This window comes from Cariama cristata, unplaced genomic scaffold (genome assembly GCF_000690535.1).
Source record: "Cariama cristata isolate BGI_N322 unplaced genomic scaffold, ASM69053v1 scaffold3645, whole genome shotgun sequence".
NCBI classification, from domain to species: domain Eukaryota; kingdom Metazoa; phylum Chordata; class Aves; order Cariamiformes; family Cariamidae; genus Cariama; species Cariama cristata.
The window spans coordinates 67,021-92,492 of NW_009616807.1; the positions used below are offsets into that span (position 1 = coordinate 67,021).

The following is a 25,472-nucleotide window of genomic DNA, read 5'->3' on the forward strand; positions in this document are numbered from 1 at the left end:
AAGCCATCCTTTCTAAAAGTATCTCGCTTTCATCTTGTTTGCAGAGTTCAGCAAACACAGATGCTTCAGTTCTTTCCTCTCCTACGAAATAGTAATAACAGTATATAATTACTAACATCACACCATACAGAAAACCTTGCCATAAAGAACATACTATACATAGTTCAGCCCTCATAACATCTTGCATTTTTACAGCTTCTTCTTTCTGAGTCATCTCATGTGTTCTGTAAGGGAGAAACCAAACCACCTTATGCAGGAAAGGAGTCTGCCAGCTTTGGGCAGAGCCCCAAACACAGGACCCTAGTTTTTGTTCCTTTCACAAGGAGGTAGAGCAAGACCTATTTAAAGAGTTAAAAAAAAAAATTACTGAAGTGATAGGTTTTATTGTGTGTTTACTGTGTGTTACTAGGGGCTTAATAACTAATTTTTATAATTTCTTTTTATTGTTATAAAACATATGCATAACTGTCATTTCAGCTGTGTGATGAAGTGTAAATAATTGGGATGTGATTTTTTTCTGAAATGTGTTTCTCGTGTCGTATATTTGCTAAAGTTTGAGTGGCCTCATAGTACTAATTATTGGAGTAATTATGAGAGACCGTATTATCCGATCATGTGTACAGTAATAAGAGACCCAGCTTAGACACTGGTGACTGTCTGCCATCCACTGCTTAGGCACCGGAGGAGCAATTGATGAAGCATGAGGGTGTCTCATCTCTTATTGTGCCATGACTGCTCCTGAAACACAAGAGCCAAAAAACTGCTAAGCATATGAGCACCTGCGTGATTGAGAAGGGATATGGCATATACCAAAGACAGAGGACAGTGATGCAAGGTTATATGGTGGTGTGATGTAGATTAAATAGAGGCAAAATGGCCACATTGGAAATTATAGCCTGAATTGTGCGTGTAGGTACTGCCTCAAGTGAGGGGTTTGGAGACTAGAGCACACCATCTTGGCAGAAAAGCCTAGGAGATCCCCTACAAAAATATAGCTTTTTGTCAACCTGCCCCTTTCCTCACAGGGAGAACAAAGGTTAGAAATGTATGACCTGCCCATTCCTCAGCCCTCCTTGATAGCAGAGTCTGGGCCAGGGAGAGACAGAAAGAAAACAAATTTACCTACGTCCTGCACATTTGGGAAGGATGTCAGCAAACCTATGTAAGAAGATATTCCCAAACCTGAAGCAGGGCTGCAATTTCTCCCAGCCACAATTGGCTCTCTGAGTCAGCCTGTGAATATATTTTGTTTATTCTTCAAAGGCACATACCTTACAGCTTAAGCTGGAAAAGTATGTGAGAGCTAAAAAAAAAAAAAAAGGAGATAATGTTGCAAAGAAAAATGGACAGGATGCAAGGGATGGCCGTGGATGCAGGTGAGAGCTTTGCTGTCACTACAACAGAAAGAGTTGCAATGTGAAAGCATGAGGTCATCAGAAAGCTTGCCAGGAGTCTAAGGTAGCACAGGTTTCCCCTGCATCTCTTTTTGGAACTAGACGATGTCATGCTTCCCATAGATTGGCTGAGTTCAGGGTGAATCCAGGTGATGATTATGCAAGTGATTTTTGCTTCCTCTGCTGCCTATCATGAATTTTATTATGGTGGGCAGGTGAACTGACTCGCCCCAGGACTGGCCAGATAATTACATGGTCATTACTAAGCACATTACTGAAGGGTAAATATGCAGTTATTTTTATCCATGAAATCAGGTCTTTCAACCCTAAGACTAATTCCACATTATTCTGCAGCAGTATATAATTACTATAAGACAGCTTCTACCCTCAAAGAAGCAGGCACTATTCCAAATGAAATCTTTCAGGGTTTTAAGTAAGCCATGCATCCTGATGGCAGGATTTGTCCTCTACCAGCTACCCAATAAAAATTATAAAACTGTAACTAGAAAACAGGTAGTCACAAGACCCTATTACCGGGCATAAGCAGTAACAACTCCTATTCCATTCAGATTTGGAAACAAAACCACTTTTTTTTTTTTTTTTTTTTCCCTAGAAAGAAATGCATTATGTGGAGAAACATGTTGTTATAATATTTAACCTCCCCATCTCAGAAGGCCGATCACTTTAGTTGTGACTCCTGACAGGAGGCACTGCAAAGTCTGTCTGGAGGTAGACGTTCCGTAAAACATAAGAGGAAAAATTGTATCATAACTCCTGATGTTCCTTGTAACTCTTTTCATTTCTTGCAGGTACTGTTGCGTGATTTACCATGGAAAAATTGCTCTGCAGCATCCTGGTGTTTGGAATGGCTGTCATGGTCAACGCTTGTCCCAAATACTGTGTCTGTCAGAACCTGTCTGAGTCACTGGGGACTTTGTGTCCCTCCAAGGGTCTTCTATTTGTACCGCTAGACATAGATCGAAGGACTGTTGAACTCCGACTTGGGGGCAACTTTATTATTAATATCAGCCGACAGGATTTTGCCAATATGTCTGGACTTGTTGACCTTACTTTGTCCAGAAACACCATCAGTTACATACAGCCCTACTCTTTTACTGACTTGGAGAGCCTTCGGTCTTTACATCTGGACAGCAACAGGCTGCCTGACATTGGAGAGGATATTTTGAGAGGCTTAATTAACCTTCAGCATTTGATTTTAAACAACAACCAGCTAAGCAGCATCTCTGATGAAGCCTTTGAGGATTTTTTGCTGACATTGGAAGACTTAGACCTTTCCTACAATAACCTCCGAAGCATTCCCTGGGAATCTATAAGGAAGATGATAAACTTGCACCAGCTTAGTTTGGATCATAACCTGATAGATTATATTACAGAGGGGACATTTGCAGATCTTCAGAAATTGGCCAGATTGGACCTAACATCCAACAGACTTCAGAAGCTCCCCCCTGACCCTATATTTGCCAGATCTCAAATAATTCCATTAGCTGTTACCCCGTTTTCTCCACCTTTGTCTCTCAGTTTTGGGGGCAACCCGCTGCATTGCAACTGTGAGCTACTGTGGTTAAGGCGACTTGACAGAGATGATGATATGGAAACTTGTGCTTCTCCTCCAGGTCTAAAGGGAAGGTACTTCTGGTATGTACGGGAGGAAGAATTTGTTTGTGAGCCTCCTCTTATTACACAACACACTCACAAGTTGCTGGTTTTAGAAGGGCAAACTGCCACACTGAAATGCAAAGCCATTGGGGATCCTACCCCCATCATTCATTGGGTGGCCCCTGATGACCGTCTCATTGGGAACTCTTCAAGGACAGCTGTCTATGACAATGGCACATTAGATATCCTCATTACCACCTCCAAGGATTACGGGACTTTTACATGCATAGCAGCCAATGCTGCTGGAGAGTCCACTGCAACGATTGAGCTCTCAATTGTTCAGCTCCCCCATCTCAGCAACAGCACAGGCCGAGCAGCCCCACCAAAATCCAGGCTCTCGGACATCACAAGCTCCAGCAAGTCTAATCGTGGGGAAACAAAAGGTCCACCAGAAAGAGCTGTCCTGGTGTCAGATGTGACCACTACCTCAGCTTTGGTCAAGTGGACAGTGAGCAAGTCGGCCCCTCGGGTAAAAATGTATCAGCTGCAGTATAATTGCTCGGATGATGAAGTCCTGATCTACAGGTAAATACAATTGCTGTTGGGTGTTTTGATGACGGCAGGGAGCAGAAAGCAGGATATGAAGTCTTTCACTCTTAGGTCACTGGTTTGACTTTGAACTGAGGTAGCACTGCCACCAGTAGCATTATAATGTTGGATAAATTTGCACTGTGTCTGTCAGTTTATCTGTTGGTCTGCTCATCGCTTTTCTAAGTCATGCATTACAAACCTCTGTAGTATTCATTCTCTGACAACAGCTGTTTTCAGTAAAATTCAGGAAGAAGTAGTACTGCAGTGTCATGGTTTAACCCTAGCCAACAACTAAGTACCACACAGCCAGTCCTTCACTCCCCCCCAATGGGATGAGGGAGAGAATTGGAAGGGTAAAAGTGAGAAAACATGTGAGTTGAGATAAAGACAGTTTAACAGGTAAAGCAAAAGCTGTGTGCGCAAGCAAAGCAAAGCAAGGAATTAATTCACCACTCCGCATCATCAGGCAGGTGTTCAGCCATCTCCAGGAAAACAGGGCTCCATTACATGTAACAGTTACTTGGGAAGACAAATGCCGTAACTCCGAACATCCCCCACTTCCTTCTTCCCCCAGCTTTATATGCTGAGCATGATGCCATACGGTATGGGATATCCCTTGGGTCAGCTGGGGTCAGCTGTCCCAGCTGTATCCCCTCCCAACTTCTTGTGCACCTTCTCACTGGCAGAGGATGGGAAACTGAAAAGTCCTTGACTTAGGGTAAGTACTATTTAGCAACAACTAAAACATCAGTGTGTTGTCAACAGTATTCTCATACCATATCCAAAACACAGCACTGTCACAGCTACTATGAAGAAAAATACTCTATCACAGCTGAAACCAGGACACATAGTTGGTAGCCTCCTTACTAAGCTTAACAAAGAAAGAAAGACTTGACAAGCTAGAAATCAGAATTTTCCCTTTCCACCTCCTGTAGGTGGGATTGAAACATACTACTGAGAGAGGAAGCAACGTGGGAGGAAGTTTGTGCTGTCTACCTATAACACAGGCTCTAATTATTCTGCAATTCAAGATTTGGGGTTGTTAGCAAGAGATTTTTCACCTGTATGAAAGAGCTCGTTTCTTACTTCAGTAACATCTGTTTTACCCAACAGTAATGGCTGACAACTTTGGAGCATTTAATGTTTTATACAATATTAAATGCAAGAAGAGATAGAGATAATTTCAAAAGCAAGCCCTGAATGTTCATTATGCTCCTCCAGTTCTACAACTCCTCTGATTTTTAATGATGTAAATCAAGACTCACTCTTGCAGTGAAGAAGCAATAAATTTTAGGGATTAAAAATGGGTAGGAGTAGTACAGGAAAACAATGGTACTGCTTTTTCCTTCTGTCTTGGAAGACTGATTGACATAGTATGTTCATGCTAGTGATGAATCCCTAGAAACCACCCTTTCCTGCCTTTTTGTTGCAAAGGCAGCAATATCAGATGTATTGAGAGGCATGAAGTCTCTCTCTGGCTAAATGTGAGCTACCAGCAGAAGTCAGAATCTCATGGCAAAGTAGAAGCAAACACATGAACTCTTATAGCTTTATAAGCGTCCTGAAGCCAGTGGAGAAAAATTGGATCTGGTAGAGGTATAATGGGATTTGTGTTTTGACCCTAATTTGAGAACAAAGTCTGGCCCAAACTTAGTCAAAGCCATTGATTTCCTCTATAGTCTTGGGGTTGTTATCTGCTGGCCTGCAGACTACTCTGCCCTTTTCCTACTGCCTGCAGTGAGCGCTGAGGCACTAGTCAAGTCACGATACTCACCCTCCAGATCCCAGACAGACCTTCCTATTTTCTTCTTTACCATAGTGTAGTTTTCTTTACCCTGAGAAAGTGAAAACGAGGCAGTAAATGTTCATGGGATGTTTTTCACTCACCCTTCTCCTACAATGAAATCTAATTTTAAAGTTTTTTCAGAACTGAATGTTTGGTTGACATGGATGAAATTTTGTGCCAGCAATACTTTTATCTCAATAAGTTGTAGAATAGAAATAATAAAGTGATTTATTTAGCTATTCCAAACATACTCACTCTTTGCCAAAAGTAGGAATATTGACCAGTAAGTTCAAAGAACAATTTTTTTAAAGGAATGTTTATTCAAATACTGAAATAATCTGAGGAAATTCCATTCTGTTCACTTTCATTCCTCAATTATAAAAATATGCTGAAATAATTAAATCAATTAGGAGGTGGAAATTATTTGCCTTGCTCTGGCTAACGTACGGTGGAACTGGTGTGTTAGCTTTGGGCCTTGCAACTATGTGGAGCTAAGTAGCATGAAAGGATAAGGTAAAACTAAGTAATGATAGAGTATTAGGAATAGTATGAAATAAAATATGCTAGTGTCAGTTTTTCCTGAGGCAAAGCTTTTGGCAAAAACTCAGCAGTATTTAAGATCTTGAGCCCAGTGGAAGTCTGAAAAAATACTCTGAAGAAGGTATATAGTCATGTGACACCGTGTAGTGAATTTGGCCCAGTGAACAGGAATATCCCTGCAACCAGAAAGAAAAATTTACAGAGGTGTTAGAAGTGATGGGATATGTTGATTTGCTGAGGAGGAGAATGGCCAGGGCAAATAAAACAAACAATGCAGAAGTGAAGACATGCAATCTATTAGCTGGAGGAGTGGGGAACCGGGTGCTGTGGGCAGAAGTGAGAGAAGGATGCCCTCTTGTCAGCCTGGTCGGCAGGAACAAGTGGCTGCCAAGGAGTCAGGCAACCCTAAATTCTTATCCTGTCCCCACTGCTGCCTGTCAGTGAGGTTTTGGCCCTTTGTTGCTTTACTTGGCTGTTACTCAGTTTTCCAGAAGCACAGTAAGGACAGTCATATTTCAATAAATCTCCCATCGGGCCTTTTTGAGGATTCCTTGATGATACATAGCTCTTTTCATTCACAGCTCTCAAAAGCACTTCACCAAAGAAAACAAATTTTATTTCTCTACATTTTGCACCAGGGAAACATGAAGCATAGAAAGATGAAGTGAATTGTCCAGCATCTGAGTTAATCAGTGGCTCTCATGATATCAAAACTAGCTCTTGTGAATTTCAGTCAGGAAACCACTCGGTCCCTTAGAGTTAATTAACTAAAGCTGTTTTGCTTTAATCGGTCAGATGCGTATCACTGCAATGAGTGTGTAGATAAACCTAAGGGAAAAGGATTTCTACAGCGCTCTGCTCTATAAAATGCTGTGTGTATGCTAAACGGGATGGGATACTGCTTAGCTGCTGAAATGATGGGCACTTGCTATATGTTAAGATACGCTGGTATGCCAGGACTGCGGCACACTGGCTGTGCTCAGCTTGAAGGAATCCTGCCTCACTAGTAAGAAGTGTATGCACAGAAGACAAAAGTTTGCTGTGTTCTCTGCTAAGAAATTTTCATGAACATTGTACTTATAGTGAAAGAGTGAAAACAGAAGCTCTTCCCTCCCCATTGATATTAATGTCTCTCCTAATCATTACCCAGGACACCAGTCGTACTCCTGCTTCCACCCCTGCTGTGGTCTTCCACTTGCAGGAGCTGCAGATGGTGCAAAGGGGACTACAATGGGATGCAATGGCCCCATGAAAATTCAAAGGTGTGGGAGACAGTGGCAAGTGTTGTCTGTTGGGCCTTCTGATTTCACTGAGCTAAAATGGTATCAGAATCTGCAGTTTGGCTCTGGCTACACCAGTGCCACCGTAATGAGGATTAGCAGGAAGAGCACTGTTTGTCTGCTTCCACCATCTGACCTTCCCTTGTATTTGCTGTCTCAGGGCCATTGCTGAAGCTAGCAGCAGGCTTTTATCTCTTTCAGTGGATTCAGGATGCATGTTTCTGATATTGATCTAATGAGCATGGTCCTGGATGAGCACTCTGTTCCACTTGGCTTCCCAGAATGAGAAGGAGAAGCTGAAGGGAAGGAAGTGATAGCTTGTGAAAATGTCTCAAAGAGGTAGCTTGGTCAATGTCAACTTGCAAAGACAATGACTGCCCCTAACATTGGCACCAAATTGGTAACCTGAGGCTGCTCAAAGGTGACATGCTGTACTACCTTTTCCAGATCATTGGCAGAAGGGAATGTTCCCTCTTCAATGGAGCATGCACTTAACTTTTAGTGATATCTCAGAGCTTCCTTTTTGCGCCTTAACCTGTGTTCATATTGAAAAAGATCCGACAACAGGGGCCTGTGCTGAAGGTGTGTGTCACACACAGGTGAACATCATTGCTTTACTGATCTAGGTGTGCTCACAATGAGCTCTCTTTCTCTCTCTGACTTGTCCTTGTACTGTTTCTATTAATCCTGCTGTCAAGATAACGATATTGTTTCACCTGGAACAGAACCAGGATTCCTCTCTTTCTAGGTAGAGTGAGAGGAAATATTGTATGGCTTTTTGACTTTTTTATTTTCTACTTGCTTTTCTTATTTTTTTCTTGTTTTGTATTTTTTCCCTTTTCTGATTTATGTTGCTTATTCATTCTAACTTTTCTTTCCTCTTCACCCTCCTTAACTGTTCTACTTATCTTTGTGCCATTCAAACCCATGCTACCCTGGATGGAGAAAATGGAAATTATTGGTAATGTTATGAAGCCACATTATGGCCAGCAGATGCCACAAAGAGAAGATAATAGATTGTTATCTACGTCTTCTGTTCATACACACAGATTATAAGAGCAGGCTCTTTTAAAGTGGAAATTAAAATTTCTCTGAGAACTGCAAGTAATTTTTTTTAAACTGCTTTCACACAATAAGGTTCCTTGGCTGGCACATGTAGCAGTGGTTCATGCTGCTCCAATCCAGCAAACTGGATATACATGGGCACTGATGGGATGCGCCCGTGAGTGCTGAGGGATCTGGCTTAATGTCAGTGTGAGGCCGTTAACTTTCAACACTCATAGCCCTTGGGAAAGATACCTGAGGACTGGAGGAAAGCAAATATCACTTCTGCCTTCAAAACAGACGAGAAGGAGGACCCAGGGAACTACAGGCCGGTCAGCCTCACCTCAGTCCCTGGGAAGGTGATGGAGCAACTAATCCTGGGAACCATTTCCAGGAATGTGATGGACAAGAAGGTGATTGGGAGTCATCAGCATGGATTCAGAGTCATGCTTGACAAACCTGATAACCTTCTATGATGAAATAACTAGGTTGGTAGACAAGACGAGAGTAATAGATGACTACTTTGACTTCACTAAGGCTTTTGACACAGTCTTGTAAGAAACTTGTAGAGAAGCAGTTGAAGTATGGGCTGGATGAGCAGAGAAGTGGATTTAAAATGAGCCATATGGCTGAGACAGAAGGGTTGTGATCAGTGGCATGAAGTCTAGTTGGAGACCAGTAACTAGCAGTATACTCCAAGATTCAATACTGGTCCACAACCTATTTGACATCCAATCCTATTTAATATCTTCATTAATGCCCTGTATAATATGGCAGAGTGTACCCTCAGCAGTTTTGCCAATGACACAAAACTGTGGGGAGTGGCTGATAGACCATTCTCATGCTGTCATCCAGAGGGACCTTGACAAGCTGGAAAAGTGGTCCGAGAAGAACCCTCAAGTCCTGCCCTTGAGGAGGGATAACCCCATGCACCAGATATGTTGAGGCCACCTGGCTAGAAAGCAGCTTTGCAGGAAAGGACCTGGGTGTCCTGGTGGACATGAGATTGAACATGAACCAGCAATATGCCCTTGCCATAGATAAGGCTAATGGTATCGTGGGCTGCATTAGCCAGAGTGTTGCCAGAAGGTCGAGGAAGGTGATCCTTCCCCTCTGCTCTGCACTGGTGGGGCCACAACTGTGTCCAGTTCTGGCTCCTCAATAAAAGAGACATGGACTTACTGGAGAAAGTCCAGCAAAGAGCCACTAAGATGATTAAGGAACTAGAACACCTCACACATGAGGAAAGGCCGAGACATCTGTGACTATTCAGCCTGGAGAAGAGAAAGCTTGGAGGGAACTCATCAATGTGTACAAACAACTGAAAGGAGGGTGTAAGAAGACAGAGTCAGGCTCTTTTCAGTGGTGCCCAGTGCCAGGACAAGAGGCATTATCTGAAGGTGCACAGATTTCATCTGAACATCAGGAAGTACTTTTTTACTGTGGTGGTGACTGAGCACTGTCACAGGTGGCCCAGAGAGGTGGTGGAGTCTCCATTCTTGGAGATATTCAGAAGCCATCTGGACATGGTCCTGGGCAATTGGCTCCAGGTGGCCCTGCTTGAGTGGGGGGGGTTGGACAAAATGACCTCTGGAGGTTCCTCGTGACCTCAAACATTGTGTGACTCTGTAATCCTGAGTGCCACTCAGGTGGGCACTTGTGTTGACATTGTGGGCTAATCACTGAAGAAAAGATATTTGTAATTGTCCCTTTAGAAAAAGACAATATAATTTGCAAAGGCCAGAACCAAGTGAATTTGGGAATGCTTAGACAATTATGTGGGTTTTAATGCAGCAGCTTTTCTACTCTTTCATCTTTTGCTGTAATATAAATCACGCTTAAACACACGTCAATGACAGTAAATGTGTATTGTACCCATTACTTCTAGCCAAGACCAGAAGTTTTTTACAAAATGCACAACCGAAAATCACTTCTTATTTGAAGGAAAAACAAGCAGGAAGAGTAACCAATGTCCAACAGAGAAAGGGATATAAGAAGACCAGAGGCCTGCAAAGTAATGTCTGTCCTTAGACTCAGGGTTAAAGGAGCAAACACTGGGAAACTTGCTCTATCATAGAAATCCTTCCTGCTCCTGGGAAAGTTAGGAGTATATTTTACTCAGTCTAGGCTCTCCTTTCAAAAATGTTTTAGAGGTTTAAGAGCATCAGACTTAGGATCAGTGCAAGTTACGTGCTAGCACACTTAATTCATTTTTAATAAGGGAATGAACTCAAATATAAAAATGTTGAAAATAGTGTCTCTGCATCTCAGTTTTGCCTCTGTAAGCTGGGATCACAGCACTGCCTTGCCTTATAGGGATAAACACATTAGAAAATATGGTGGAACCAGGAGCCCACATAAATGAATAGGGAGACTGTTGCTTTGAAGCCATTGTGTGGTCTGCAGCAGCAGAGGTAGCCATAAATGATTAAGATGGAGCATTACATAACTGCAGTACTTGAATTCAAGGCATCTGGGGACAGAAATTGTGGGTTTTTTATATGTAGAGCACCCTAAAAAAACACGATGCGAGACCAAATCTCAGTTTTGGCCATCGGGCATTGGTGTAATATATAAATTCACCACTATTTCAAAAGATGAATAAATCTGCAAGTGTTTTGTAGAACTTCCCAGGTCATACTGAGCCTGCTGGCTGTGTTTTGAATTAAAGCAATGATGCAGCCACTTAAAAATCTACATCTGAAGTGAAACACTGCCATTAGATTTATGAGAGATTTAGGTCTGTTTTATTTTGTGGTATTTCGTACCAAGAGTGATAAAGACAACAGTACAAATTAAGAATTACTGTAGAACTATAGCCTCCCTAGCTTATAAATTCAGCACTGAAAAAAAAAATATTTTATATATTTCTGAAAGCTTATTTTTTCCATATATATTTTATGTAGCAGGCAGCCTAAGCATTAAAATATGAATAAATGGCTCCACATCTCCAGTCTATTTAAACAATGGTGCCATGGATTTGATTACTTCAACAATATAATAATGATTTACATTTACACAGCTCCTTTTACTGCAAGTGCTTTACAGACTGGCTGAACAGACATCACTCCAGCAACCACTGCTATCCTGTCACCTCTCAGTTAAATATTAGCTGGAGTTTGGCAGTCAAGTGATAGTGCAACTCCATTTTATGAGCAAAAAATGACTTCAGCATTTGCACTTACAGATCGTTTAACCTAGGTAGGAAGCAATTAACTGAGTTTGAATTTCCCACAGCATAGTGGGATAAATATATCCATGCATTCTTCCTGTCAATTGCATGTCAATAAGAAAATGCTTTATAACTAAGGTGCTGCGAACTTCAGAAATATCTAAGTTGTGTAAGGACGTTCTCTCAAACAGCAGTGCCACACTGAACACCATGTCATGCAACAGAGAGGATACCACTGTGTAATTGCTAATGCTTCTTGCAATGAAAGCCTATTGTGTGGAGGTCTACCAGCTAAAGACTCAAAACGGAGGAAGCCCTACCCTGTTGCTGTTAAGGCAAATAATCTCAGCAGCCTGATGCTGTAGTAAAGTGTGATTATATTATTTTCTCTCTGAGGAAAGTTAGAAATATGTAGTTCTGGTAATTTTAGAAAAGGCAGAGGATTAATTTATTCTGAAAGGCTCAAACATCTATCCTTACTCATGATTTGGACAGTGGGTTCATACAAATGAAGGCTTGCAGGTAAATGCCTGCCAGTCTTCTACCCCTTTTTCAGTTCCATCCCTGTCTCCAATCTCGCTAGGCACTGACCTTCCTCCATGGTTCACCTCAGCCTCACACGTGAGTGAAGCTATTCCAGTTGCATTGTATCCAGGATACAAACCTTGATTTGGTCAAAGCTTTTATATATTTAAATGCTGAATAAAACAACTATTGGGAGGAAGGGCATCACATGAAAACATTAATCATCATGTATTAATCATTTGTATTTGGCAGGTTGAGACAGCAACTGTATAAAAATAAAAATGTGACATCACAGCCCCAAAGGGAAGCAAAATTTATATAGGCAGAGCAGGAGAAAGTTTGACGTGGACATTTGGTACTTCAGGTTATTTGAGAGTGGTTTGCAGCAGTAGTGTGCGTTGACATCTAGAAGACCCTCAGCATGTGCAGGCTTGCTGAAAGGCATCAGGCATAATGAAGAAGCTGCTTCACAGAAGCATGCATTCTGGGACTGTGGGGTTTTATTTGCATCTGCTGAAAAAGTTTTCATCTAGCCTTTTCTTTTTATTTTGTCTGTCTTGCTGGGAGAAGTACAGGGACAAGGGTTTTTTAAGGTTGTTTTTTGTTTGTTTGTTTGTTTGTGTTTGGTTTGGTTTTTTCTTTCCCTCCCCCTTGCAATATGAGAAATCTTGGAGGAATAAGAAAGAAAATGCGGTGATAGTGAGAAAAATTACATGTATTGCCAGATAATGAAGTGGAAAATAGAAATATAAAATATGAAATATGAAATAAATAAAATACAATAAAAATATAAAAATAAGCAAGACTTAAAATAGTAGATGTACATCTTAGTATTGTCACTAAAGTCATCCTAGGTTGCTGTGACAAACTGTCATCCACCTGATGCTTGTACAGAAACTGATAAGAAGTCCATTGATCAGAGCCAGCCCAGTTCATGAGCCGAGGCAGACCATGCAAACACTTACCCAAACCAATACTTTCTTGCTTGATAACTGCCACAGAAAGGCAAAATACTAAATGGCCACTTATCCTTATAGGAGATAAGTCCCTTTACATATGTGACACATATGTGAGGGTATGCGAGAGGGTGCTTGCATTACTGCTGCCCACATTGCAGTGCCCCAGCAGAGCAGAGAAGGATAAGCAGAGGAAGGCACGACAGCAGGTTTTGTTGGCTTGGAGGCATTCCCGTTTCCTTCAAAGTTTAACAACTGTAAAATAACATTTAGTGAGGTTTGTGGAGAGGTTGTATGCTACGGCTCTACCCCCGAGCTCAGCCTCAGGAGCTGAATACAAAGGCAAAGAGCCTGATTCCCATCTCAGACCCTGTTGTGCTGCTGGGAATTAACCCCACCACAGCCAGGGCTGTTGCACAGAGAGAAAAGGAAATCAGAATTGATTTTCAGCATAAGACAGCAGTACTCCCGTTTTATCTCTGCTGCTAATTATTTATTGAGCTTATCAAAGGCTCAGCATTTTTATTTAAGGGGGATTTGGGGTGAGCTAATGCTTGCCCATAACATCTGCCACATCCCCTCCCTCAGCTGCTTCAAACCTAAATGCCAGGAGCTGTCCCCACCCATCATTGCAATAAGGAGCTACACGTCTGATGCCAAATGAACTATTGAAATAAGATTTTGATTGAGTTTCAGGTGAGTCAACAGTTTGATGTCTACAGGAAAAGTTTTAACATATTCAGACTCATACCAGTCCTGAATATTAAGAAGCCAGTACACAGCTGCACAGTTACCACTACCTTTCTTATTTTGAATGTAGGGCAGATTTATAGCAGTTCATGTGCTGCTTCATGCAAAAATCTGTTGCCACTTGCTGACTGCTTGACAGTAACAACCTCCTATGTCATTTGTAGTCATGCAAAGTAATAATAGTTAGCACTGGTAGTTACAAATATTAACTGATCAAATACTTGACTGAAGGCTTGACTCAAAGCTCTCAGAAATGAGTAGCCACCATTGACACTGATGGGCTTTGAAAATCAGCCTGACAATCTTGCATTTTAGGGATTACCATTATTTTCTAGAGAGGCAAATGGAGGAAGAAGGAGGTTAAATACTTTGCTCAAGGTAATTCGGTAAGCTAGGGGAAGAAACAACATGCCTACGGAAGCACAGCTGGGAGCAGTCCTGATTTAGCTTTCAATGTGTTCTTAAAGTCCTTCCTCACATTTCAAATCTGATAATTTCCCCTCATAATGTCATGATTTGAGGAGAAGATGTAGCATTCTTGGTATCATTTGTTAGATATAGGTTATAAATCTGTTTGACTAGACATCTTCAATAGCATCAAACTCAGATCAGAGCTTCACTGTAAGCATGTACCTATACAACAGAGGTGTTTCATCTCCTTAAAGGTATAATGAAAACAATGAAGCTTGATTTCCTCCATAGTTTGTACATGTAATGCACATTTAAGCAGCCAGGATGCTCCACTTGATGTCCAAGTTTTCACTTCTTCAGGTGGTGCCTGCAGCAGATTCCCAATACTCCTTGTCTCTCCAGTGCTGATCTGTTGAGTTCCAGATGGTGTCAGAGATCCACCCTAATCTATTCCTCATTTTGGGTCACACCTGCTGACATCTGGGTCCTTTTAGACATGGAAAAAGTATCAGTGACCACAGAGTGTGACAGCTACTCCTAGCCTTTTTAAATCTATATCTGAGAACTTCCTCCCTTCCCTTACTTCACCCTTCATTTTAGCTGGAACAACAGCAATCCAGGTAATCGCCAAACTACTAAGAGATCTCCTTCAACAGCGGTGAGGAGGAGAGGGTGATTTCTTCTTATCCACAGGTGTTTTGCAAAGGAGTTATAAATAAAAAAGCAAAACTTAAAAGCATACTGTATTCCTAAAACATATTCAGTTTCTAAAATTTGCCTTGCCAGTTTGAGATCATTCTGCTTAGCTTAGCTCCCACTTGCCCACGTGCAGGCTCCAGGCTGTGGGTAGGTGAAACAGGGTGCCTTGACAGCTCCTGCCTCCCCAGCCATCTGACACCCAGCGCCATACAGCTCCCCTCTGAAGTCAGAGGAAGCCTCTTTACGGATTTCAAAGCCATCTTTATTTTAGATTTTTGGTAGGAGGGACTTGGAGGAGGGCACCTGCTCCTCCTGCACCAGGTTCGTGATATTCTGTCTCTCCAGCACTCACCAGTTAGTTTCTGACCGTGGGCATTGTTTTGGGGTTTGTGCAAGAAATTATGTTTAGTTTTTTACGTAGGACTATTCTATCTATCAAATTCATGAAAGAGGACAAGGAGAATGGCGGGGGGAGAGTAACTCAAAGTTACAAACACAGGCAAAACCTAGTGTGCTACTTCACTGCCGTAGCTGCAGACCCACCTGCCTAACTGCTTGTTCTGAATTTACTATTATACCCTCTCTCTTTCATACTAGGCTTTCTGCTTGTATGCTCAGGTTGTTTTCAGAAAAAAACCTGTTTTTTTGTACAATGATTGCACTGGTTAACTGTAACATATGATAGCAACGATAGAGCTTGTTTCCTTATTGAAATGATGTAAGACTTATCATTTGAAAAATATAGAACTGAAAAAGACACAGCACTGGAAAAATAAAAAAGAAGAATACACTGAAGTAAATAAGTTATATTATAAAATCTTCATTAACTTTAGCTCTTACAAGCCTGATTTTTTTGGATTTGCCAGTAATAGGCAGATTTTCTGAGCAAAATATATGCACTCAGAGTGAGCAAAAATCATTCTTTTCAGGTGATCTAGTATAATGTGAATGCAACATTTGTTTCTCATTTAAACCTATTTTGAGGCTTTAATTGAGATGTTGATGGTGGGTAGTCCTTGTGTTAATGTTCTGGTCAGGGAAGGATGAAAGAGGAGGATTTCAGACAAGCTGAGGAACTTAAAACTTGAGGCAGAAATCAGATTCATACTCCCATGTAATTTTTTGAACTTTGTACTTGTAGATTTTCAATGAAGGCTTGTACTACAAGGAAGTAATTTATACTTTCTTTGTTCTTAAAAGGGCACAGGAGAAATGTACCTCAAATTTTCAATGGTAAAGAAAGGCAATGTGAGGTAATGGATGTATTTGAAAACATGATATGGGTTATTTCATTGTCATATTACCCTTCTCCCCCAAATGTGTCTTGTTTTACAGTCTAATATGAGGGTAGTACAGACATGTACCCCATAATCCATAATAATCTGTAATAGGGCCAAGCACAAAATTAATCCAGTCCTAGCTGAGGATAACAGGCTACTACTACAATCTAAAGAAACCTTGAAACTATAATGCCATTGAGGAATTTCAGTGCTTAAAATGAAATGTTCTGACTTTCATAGCAGAGAAAAAGCAGCCCAGCCAGCAGGCTGATCTGCCCTATTGCCACAGCCCTGCCGATGTCCCAGCATCACAGCGTGATCATATTAAGCCCCAGAGCATTTGACAAGAATCCCACAAAATGGTGCTGCCCAGAAAGGAAATAGGAATTGGTGTCAGCCTTTGGCAGAGGGCACTGTAGAGTGGAAGCAAAATCACCTGTGTGCTACGGCAACAGGGAGGGGTGCACAGGTGCTGGGCAAGGGAGAGAGATACCTAACCTGGCATCCTCGGATGGGAAAGAGCCCATCCACTACAGGCTACAGCTGTGCTTTAGTGTGGCTGAAATATCCCTGTAGACAGCAAGGTAAGGCTATACTGTAACCTCCTTCTGTTCAGCTGCTCCTGGTTTACAGATTAGTTTATTTGCAGAGATGAACAGTTTGAGACAGCCAGCACTAACTGTGAATTTGAGCTGAATTTGCCCATCTGTCCTGCCCCCCCTTCCCCTTGCATCACTTTGAATTTGCCTAGGTTTAAATTTCGTAATATATTTATTAGCTCGTAATTTACTTCATTTTGAAAAGAAAACAAATAAAAGAGCTGTTTGCTCAACCCAAAACTTTTTTTTTTTTTTTAATTATCTATTTGCTTACTTAATCGGCTTGGACTGTGGAATTCATTCTTATGTAGATATCCCAAATCGTGCTCTGAATTTTTCTCAGAGTGGGGATTGCACAGGCAGTAGCTGCCCGATAGACATATGGGCAGCTGACAGCATCAAGGCACCCTACCAGCAGCTCTGTCGTCTGGCAGATTGCCTCAGAGAGTCAGGCTTGATGAATCAGTCCTTCTGCCGGTGCTGGGAGGGTGGGGGATGCCTGCGCCTCTTCTCCAGAAGGCTGCTGCAGAATGAGAAAGATGCACAGCAGTGATCGCTGAGCCTCCCCACGTGTTGTACTGCAGAGTTGGGAGGGCAGTGTCCAAGTGAATTTGAATCTTGCTAATTTGAATACGTAGAGGCAGAATTTCAGCTTGGTCACTCTGGGGCAAGGATGGGTCACTAGCCTGGTGCCCACTCTTCTCCCTGCTGTGTGCAGAGGTTTGTGGCCTGGGAGTGCCATAGGGAGGAATTTGACAGCGCTGCCAAGGTTGGGCAATGGGAGAGGGGAGGAGAAATGAAGGTAACTGGCTTGAAACCATCCTGTCTTTCTGTGCCTCTTCCCTTTCGTCCCTAAAAGGAAGCCAGGTATTCGAGTAAGCTGAGCAGGCAATAGAGCCAAGAGGACCCCTGTTTCTCTCCTCCACATCTTGATCCTTGCAACCTCCTCTGGTTGCTGTTTCAGTCAATGATGTGACAGTGCCTTGCTCTCTGAGCAAGCGGAAGGAGAAACGGCCACCATGGAAGGAGTCACCTTCAGAACCTGACTCCCATCCAGGTCCTCATAGCGCCCAGGGTGGCTGCTGTCCCAGGCTGCTGGCTGAGCAGAGGGCAATGACAGCCCCATCTTCTCTGGGTACTGTCAGCCAAATCTCCTGCACTCTCAGTGGCACTGGTGATGCTGCAATTTCTTTGCTAGAAAAGCAGCACAGAAGTATCTCTGGTAGATGCTTGGCTCTTGTATGCTTTGCTTAGGGAGGTAAGCCACATTGAGGACACAAGGCTACATGTATGGTTAGTAGTTTAAATTCTGTTTTCTTTCTCTAAGGACACTAATGCCCTTTATGTGGCAAAGGACTGTTTTCAAGGGGAAGGATGAAATAAACACTGGAAGCAGGATTCATGCCTGTGAAGTGTGTTAACAAAAGCCTGAGGGTCTGCAACAGTCCCATTTCAGGGCTCAGTACTGCACCTCTGTACAACCCCAGGTTGGAGTGGGATGAAAAGGTGGCAGGACCTTGTGCTCTACAAACTCTGCCTAATGGATGCGTACAAGGTTTTAGCTGCTTGTTTTTTTCTCTACTAAAACATAATATTGTTGTTTGTTTCACCTTTTCTCTTTGTTTTCCCCATCCAAGCTCTCTCATGGTAGATAATTATATTGGCTGTGGTTTAATTAGCCAATTATGCCAGAGCTGAAGTATTTTTCAGAGTAAATCCTTTTATTTAGTTGTTCTTAAGCAGCTTCCACTTGGGTTTTCTCCTAGAATTTTCTTTGTATTTCATTGTGTGGTAGTACAGCTGTTTATAACTGGTTTCATTGGGATTTATGAATATGCTAGTTATCCAGGTGGAGTGAAAGGAATAGCACTTTGAAGGGCAGAGGTGGCATACTCCTGGGAGTGCCACACTGACATACAGCTTCCTGCAAAATTTAGTTAATATTTTGGCTGTAGAGTAGAAAATAATTATGATACAGCTTTACTCCAGAAAAAGTGATTTTAAACTTCATATTCACACCTTTAAAGGACATATTTTATCTAGCAAGTATAAGGCTTTTTTAATTTGGCCTTTGCGTCTCCAAACAACAAAAAAAATTCCTTTTTCCTTAGCAGGCTTAGTCTGTCAGTATTTAAAGCTTGCTCCTTTTGCTAGCTGTACTGTAGGCAAAGATTTAGGTGCTCACCAAGGTGCTGAACTAGAAGTTACAGGTGAATAGAATCAAAGCTTTCTGGTCTGTCTTGAAAAACGCAAAGAAGGCAAGGAGTATCACAGAGAAGCCAGCAAGGAGAGCTACTCCTTGGCCTGATTAGCACACATAGTGGTAAGGTTTATGTTGCTGCAACGTGGAATTGTAATACGTGTTTTTTCCAGTGGTGCCTAAGTCCTACAACTTCCTGTCCAAATCCATATAACCTTGTAGCAGCGATGATGACCAAACTTCTCCATTCCTTGCTATTTCATAGCTGTCCATTTAGAGTCACTAGATGTTGTTCAACTATCAAAGGTGGTATTAAGCAAAGTCTTAGTAAGACTTTTTGCTGTCTCACTGCTTTCACTGTGTGTATGTGGGACTCTGCTGTAGACAATTTTCTTTCTTCTTTCTTGCCCCCCCTTGGGTATGACTAGTCACAGTAACAAGGCCAGGGCTTTGATGCAACATTTGGGAACCTGCATTTACTATGGACTTAGTCAGGATCATACTCTAGCACAAGGTGATAAGCTGTGACCTTACAGCTGCATGGTGCTGAGAAGTTTCCAGCTTTGCTAGTCATGAGGACCCATCTTCTGAGAGTTTGGTGGTCCCCATATTTCCTCAGTTAAGATTGGATTAACATGCTTGCCGAGCTTCATGTCCATCAGATAGTGAAAATGTCTATGTTTGCACTAGGTTAAAACTTGTTTTCTACTCCTCTTCACATGATTTCAGTCCAGAAACTTTCCATGTTTTTAGGGTAACAAAGGGAGCCTGGGAAAAGCCATAGAAGCAGAGTCCCTCTTCCTACTTAGAGAAAATCCCTGAGGACATGATCTGCAAGTGTTTTCCTGGCTTGTGCTGCTTTCTTCTCTTCTGCTTAAACTTGGTTAAGCTTATTGATGACCAGGAGGCATATACTCAAAAGAGTTGATGGCTGCTTTTCAAATCAGGTCATTTTTACTAGTTCCCAAACAAGAGATATTATCCTGGGGAAATTTTGAAGCTAGTGCCTCAGTTTACCCAAAGTAAACCTTAATCTGCCATATAATGGGACAGAACCACAAAGTAATTGATTGGATACTTACATTGAACAAGGAGCAGATTTAAAAACTAATTAAAAAAAAGATCCACACTAGTTAGTCTCACAGTCATTGCAGCAGTGTGCAACATCTGTCTAGCACACCCTCCAACCACCTGCCTCTGCATTGGCTATGAAGAAGCAAACCATATATCAACTCAGTTTTATTTTCTTGCTCTGTTTAAAATGGAACAAACCCTGGAATATCTGTCCCATGGGAAATTCCAATATTGCAACATCTGTTTCTGTCAAGAATCAGGCTGAAGAGTCTCCATAACACTTGCTTTGTTTGCTTATGGAAAGAAAACTTTAAAAGTATTTCACTTGGAAACGTGGAAATGTTGCTATCGATCTCTTTATGGATGTTACAGCTTTGGGAGTGACAGCCCCATCCCCACAATACATCATGCCCCTTGGGGAGTTATTCTCCTCCTGGAAGTAAAACTCCCTAAATTCATCACATTCACTTTGCTCTCTCTCCCTTCACCACGGAGGTCTTTCTTCTCTGCATATTGTCCCTGCTTTCATCCCTTGGAGTGGTGAAGGGATGGTCAGACTGTACAAGGAGAAGAGGCGACTGTCTGTGGGGGAGTGGGGAAGGAGTGGAGGACGTGGTGGAGCAGCAGAGCAAGGGCACCTTACAGGTGCCAGGGAGAGGAAGAGCATTGTAGCTCCCCACAGCTGTAGCTTTCATTTTAATTTTCCTGACAAAAGACAAGAAAAAACTGGATCCAGCAGAAACCCCTATTTTAACACTAAAAATGTGTTTCATTTGAGGTATCCGACCAGCTTTGCTGTCAGAATATCAAGGTTTTACATCTAATGTTAGTGCCTGTAAAAGCTTTGAACACGTGGTCTGAGAGACATCCTATTAATGCAAAATACTTCTGCACTTTACCCAAGCTCCCTCGAGGAGGGGATGATTTGGCTTGAGTAATGAATCCCTCTGCCAGACAGAAACTGAACAGCTCTGCCTTACGCAGCCACAGCTGTAGGAGCTGAAAACCTCGGGCTGAAGTTTGTACCCTTGAAGCCATCATATTTTTCAGTCATTCTGTGACAGCAGAAATAGATACCGCACTTGTCCCATCCCAGCTGCACCTTCCCCACTAAGGTTTGCACTTAGGTGAAACAAAAAGCCCCTCTTACATTTTCAGATATTTTGCTCAATTTTGAGTGCATGATGTTTTGTCTTTTTCCTTTGCAAGAGCATAACTTAGCAGGTGATGTGTATTGCTGTTTACCTGCAGTGCTGTCTCTTGCATGTTGTTTTAATGACAGTTCAAAAAAGGAAGAGCGCTACACAACATTTAGCTAAAGGCAGAGGAATGAAGGTGGAAGATACATTATGAAAAGGGTGACATATGTGAACACATAAAAAAGTTCATGAAGGCAGAGGGATCAATTTGAGGAAAAAAAATTCTTTATTGTTCCTCTCCTTCTCCCTTCCCAAATATGAATTAAATGTAACTTTGATTAATGCTATCCCTTTTTTTAAAAAAAAAAAAATAAAATATGTGTTTGCCTATGCATTTTGCTACAAATCAAAAGCTGAATAAAGCTAAGCTAGAAAGTCACAACAGACCACTTGTTGGGACTGGATCCTCTTTTACCACTTGTAGTTTAATGCTTGACCAGACTGAGATTTCTTCAGCATTATGTTCTATTCAGAATTATCAAGCTGGATGTTATGTGAAACTTTTTGCTAATTAGTGTAATTATGAGAGCTATGACTTTTGACTTTTCTGTGCAGAGATTTTTGTTTAAAGGTTCATTTGGGACTGTGTTTTATGATCTGACTGTTTGCTTATCCTTATGCTCTGTCTTCTCACCCCACCATTTTGAGATATGTTTTATTGTAACCATTATTTTACTGAGCATAGGAAGATGAATATATGCTTAGGACATGGTTTTGTCATGAGATGTTCCTGATAGATGTAACTATCCTATACATAATGGCTGCTACACCTGACATAATCAGGTAGAAACAACCTGCCATGAGGACTCAGAGATAAGAAATACAATATTACTTCCAAAGATGAGTTAATACAGACAGTTCTCTAAAAATTCAGTATTTTCTCTACTCCAGCACAGGAGTAACATGAGGTACTTTTTTCTGCTGTAGAGCATGCCAGAAATGGAAGCAGAACAGCCTTTTCTGTGGGTTCTAGTTCTATTTTGCACCCTCAGAAGCTATGGAAACTTCACTGCTGTTCAGTCAGATTTGGATATAAGCAGCAAAACTTTGCAGAGATTGACTATTCAAAGAAATGTTTGAGATTTTCTTAATTAGGCCATTGCTAATTCTAAATATCTATAGGTAGAACAACTCAGAAAATGGTAGACCTTTTTCCCTCAAAATGAAAAGTGAAATTATACCTGTAAGAAAAATATGTAGGAAATAATATTCTATTACATTAAAATTTTGAAGGTTTTTCACTGAAAAACAAGCAGTAAAAAAGAGCTTCCTAAGTTCTGCTTTTGAAACTGGATAGCTGAAAAGGCTATATTTTTTTTCTTGAACCTGTGAATACTCTTATTAAAGATAAAATACACAAATAAAACTACTTCATTTTAATATTTTTATTTTTTTTTAAATAAACCATGGCTTCTAAGAACTTTGGGAGACTTTTCTCTTATAAGTCTAGAAAAGCTTCAAAGCAGAACTTTACATCGTGTGGCTGAGAGTTCCTACAGTTAGCATTTTGGCAATCTCACATGCCTTCTGTTTTGTTTACAAAAGAGATGAGTGTAGTTGACAATCTACACAAACAGACTGCCTGGCTCCCCAGGAGATGTTTCCGTACCACAGAACCCCAGCATCTAGTTTAGACAGCGGTTGCAGAGGCAGCTGAAGGAGGGTTGTCCTTCCTCCTCTTGCCAGCTCCAGCACGCAGTCAGAGCAGGGTGACAGCCGCTCTCCCTTTCCCTGGGGCTCATGTCTCAGATGGACCTGTGAACTGCACTTACCACAGCCCCAGGCAGCAGGGCTGGCCCTCCTTGGCAGGATGGAGGCAAGAGTCTGTCTCTCCATAGTGGTAGATTTTAAGCCCTGGCCAGCCAGGAAGGTGGAGCTTTTAGAGGCTGAGCCATCTGTAGATGATGCACTAGCCTAAACATAGTCCAGGTCTCTCTGATACATTAATTTGTTCTACAGAACTATCAGAAAAAAAAAAAAAATTGGTGGCTAAAATCGACAGATATATCTGCGAATGACGTGACTGATACACTACTCCCACAGGCAGTCCTTTTGAAGGCTGGTTCGTGATGTTATTATACAGCTAACTGCTTTTGGGATAAGCCGTGTGCTTCAGAATGCACTTCCCAGCACAACTGCCAATTAAGTGACTGCTGCAGATGCAGATACTGTGGACAATAAGTGATGTCTGCCTGTCTGACATTTTCTTCCTGTAAAGTGAACAACAGTGAATAGAGTACAGAAAGTGACAATAACCAGCCTCACATTACTTCTGTTTGTTAGTGATCTGTTTTCCCCCCTCTTGTGTTACATGCACATATTAATCTGAAAACTATAGCGTGACTTGTGAAGAAACTCCTAGAGAGCTGGCAATTTTTTGTTGGCTTAGAAGGATTTATGGATTTATCTGTTCCAGGGATGTTCCATCATTCTCAAATGCTGAAGCTGTGAGTGAGTTATGGCCCTGTGGAGAGTGAAATGCAACTATTAATCATTGGCAGCAATGGCATATCCTCCATGGGCATCATGTGGCATTGTCAGTAGATCACAGAACTGTTGTTGACCTTGAATGGAGAAAAGTAAAGGATAAAGGTCATCTTTATTTCATCTACACAACAGAAGTTTAGAAAATGGCTTGTCATGAAAGCATTAAAGATCTACTGCACAAAACCCTTGGGCTGAATGATACTGGCTTCCCCCGTAGACCTTCTGATGATCAAAGTGATAGCAGAGGCACCTTAGAACTGAGTAGTACTGTAGAAACTGTAGCTAACATGCTAAACTGAAAAGACATTAGTTTTATATTCTTCTGTGTTCATGTGGTCCCTTAACCTTCAGGAAAAGCTTGTAAATGTTTGGGGTTTTTTCTGTGTCTCTTTTAATAGTGATAATAACACACAGAAGTACTTCACAGTCACAGGCACGTTTCAGGTGGAAGTGGCTGCATACAAAACAGATGACCCATCTCTGGACACTCCAGAACTGGCTTTAAATATCTGGGACTATCTTCTTTTTTCTTTTACACGAGAAATATCATAGTCTTCCTTTTTCCATGGTATCTTTGCATGCTCTTCAATTTCAACCAGTTGTCCTAGGTCTTTTCCCATAAATAAACTCTAGGTACTTCATGTTGATCATGGCTTTGGGTAGATTGCCTGTGGCCACCTGGGCTTTCTCAAGCCTATCCCTCAATCATTTTATGAGGAGTCATTGACTTTTTAACCAGTCATCTTGGCCAATAACAAGACCATCCATCACCCATGACATTATTCTTTATATTCCAAATCTCTGCAACCCCTGCCCTCCTCCCCCAAGCATAGAAGTTCATACCATCCCCTGACTCTACCAAAAGCAAAATTCACAGCTTTAATAATTCACAACAGCTTTAAATAGGCTGAGTTTGTCTCCATCCTGCCTCAAAGTCTGTGGTTTGCTTATTGATTTGTCTTTATATGCAGATGTCTTTATATTTCTCAGGCTGAAGTGAAGATGTATACATTCAAATTGGAAATGAGCGTGACATTTTAACCTTGTGGTATGAACAAGTAGGAGGAGGTGAAGTTATCAACTCCTCATTCCCTGAGAAACTCTTAAGACTCTATGTCCAGTAAACCACTGTACTGGGGCTCAGTGGAAGAGTCCCTGGATAAACTCCTCAGCCTAAGTTGGACTCTGCTGTCCACAAGGTCAGATTAGATCATCATGACTACTCGTACTACTCTTAACATTTGGGAACTAGCCCCCTACAAAGGCAAGAATATAAAAGCAGTCAAACTGTCAATCAAAGTCTTCTGGTAAAGTCAGCAGGTTCAATAAAACTGAACATCTCTGTGTACACCAATGCTACAATTGTATGCATTAAGATTTCAATTGCCTTAACTTTTGTGGGTGTGTATACTCATTACTTTAACTGGCAGTCATAGCACAGCAGTCGTATGCTGAATGGATCTTCTTAGGCTGTATCAAAGATAGGTATTACATGGCCTCATCTTCTTTGAGAACTAAGAGCCTTTTTAACTGACACAGTAGAAGACTGTCAAGTTTTCAGTCAGTGCTTGTCTCTAAGTACAAACCGTCCCCTTACAGTCCTGAAAGTAAGGCTGGTGGAAACAGGTACTGACCATTTCAGAGACGCCTGGTCTAGAACTCTGGTAGGAAAGATCCTTAAGCAATGTCCACAGGGCAGAAAGCACATGGCAGGATCAAAGTCTCTTTCTGTCATTGTTTATTCCCTGGGTAAGCTATTAAGCTATGATCCATTAAGTCTCTCCTACCCTGTTCCTCTGGAATCTCTTCAACAGATTTTATCTCAGCAAGACCCAGCTTGCAAGAAACATTTGTATTTGTGAGTAAAC

The 25,472-nt window shown here is 41.6% G+C and overlaps 1 protein-coding gene across 1 annotated transcript in view; it reads left to right on the forward strand.

The window, feature by feature from the left end:
- Window positions 1-2,223: 2,223 nt before the first annotated feature.
- The window catches only part of LRFN2 (leucine rich repeat and fibronectin type III domain containing 2), a 40,272-nt gene continuing 17,023 nt past the window's right edge, over window positions 2,224-25,472 (forward strand). The window contains exon 1 of the mRNA XM_009700296.1: window positions 2,224-3,596. Coding sequence (XP_009698598.1) covers window positions 2,224-3,596 — 1,373 coding nt within the window. The remainder of the gene's footprint in view (window positions 3,597-25,472) is intronic.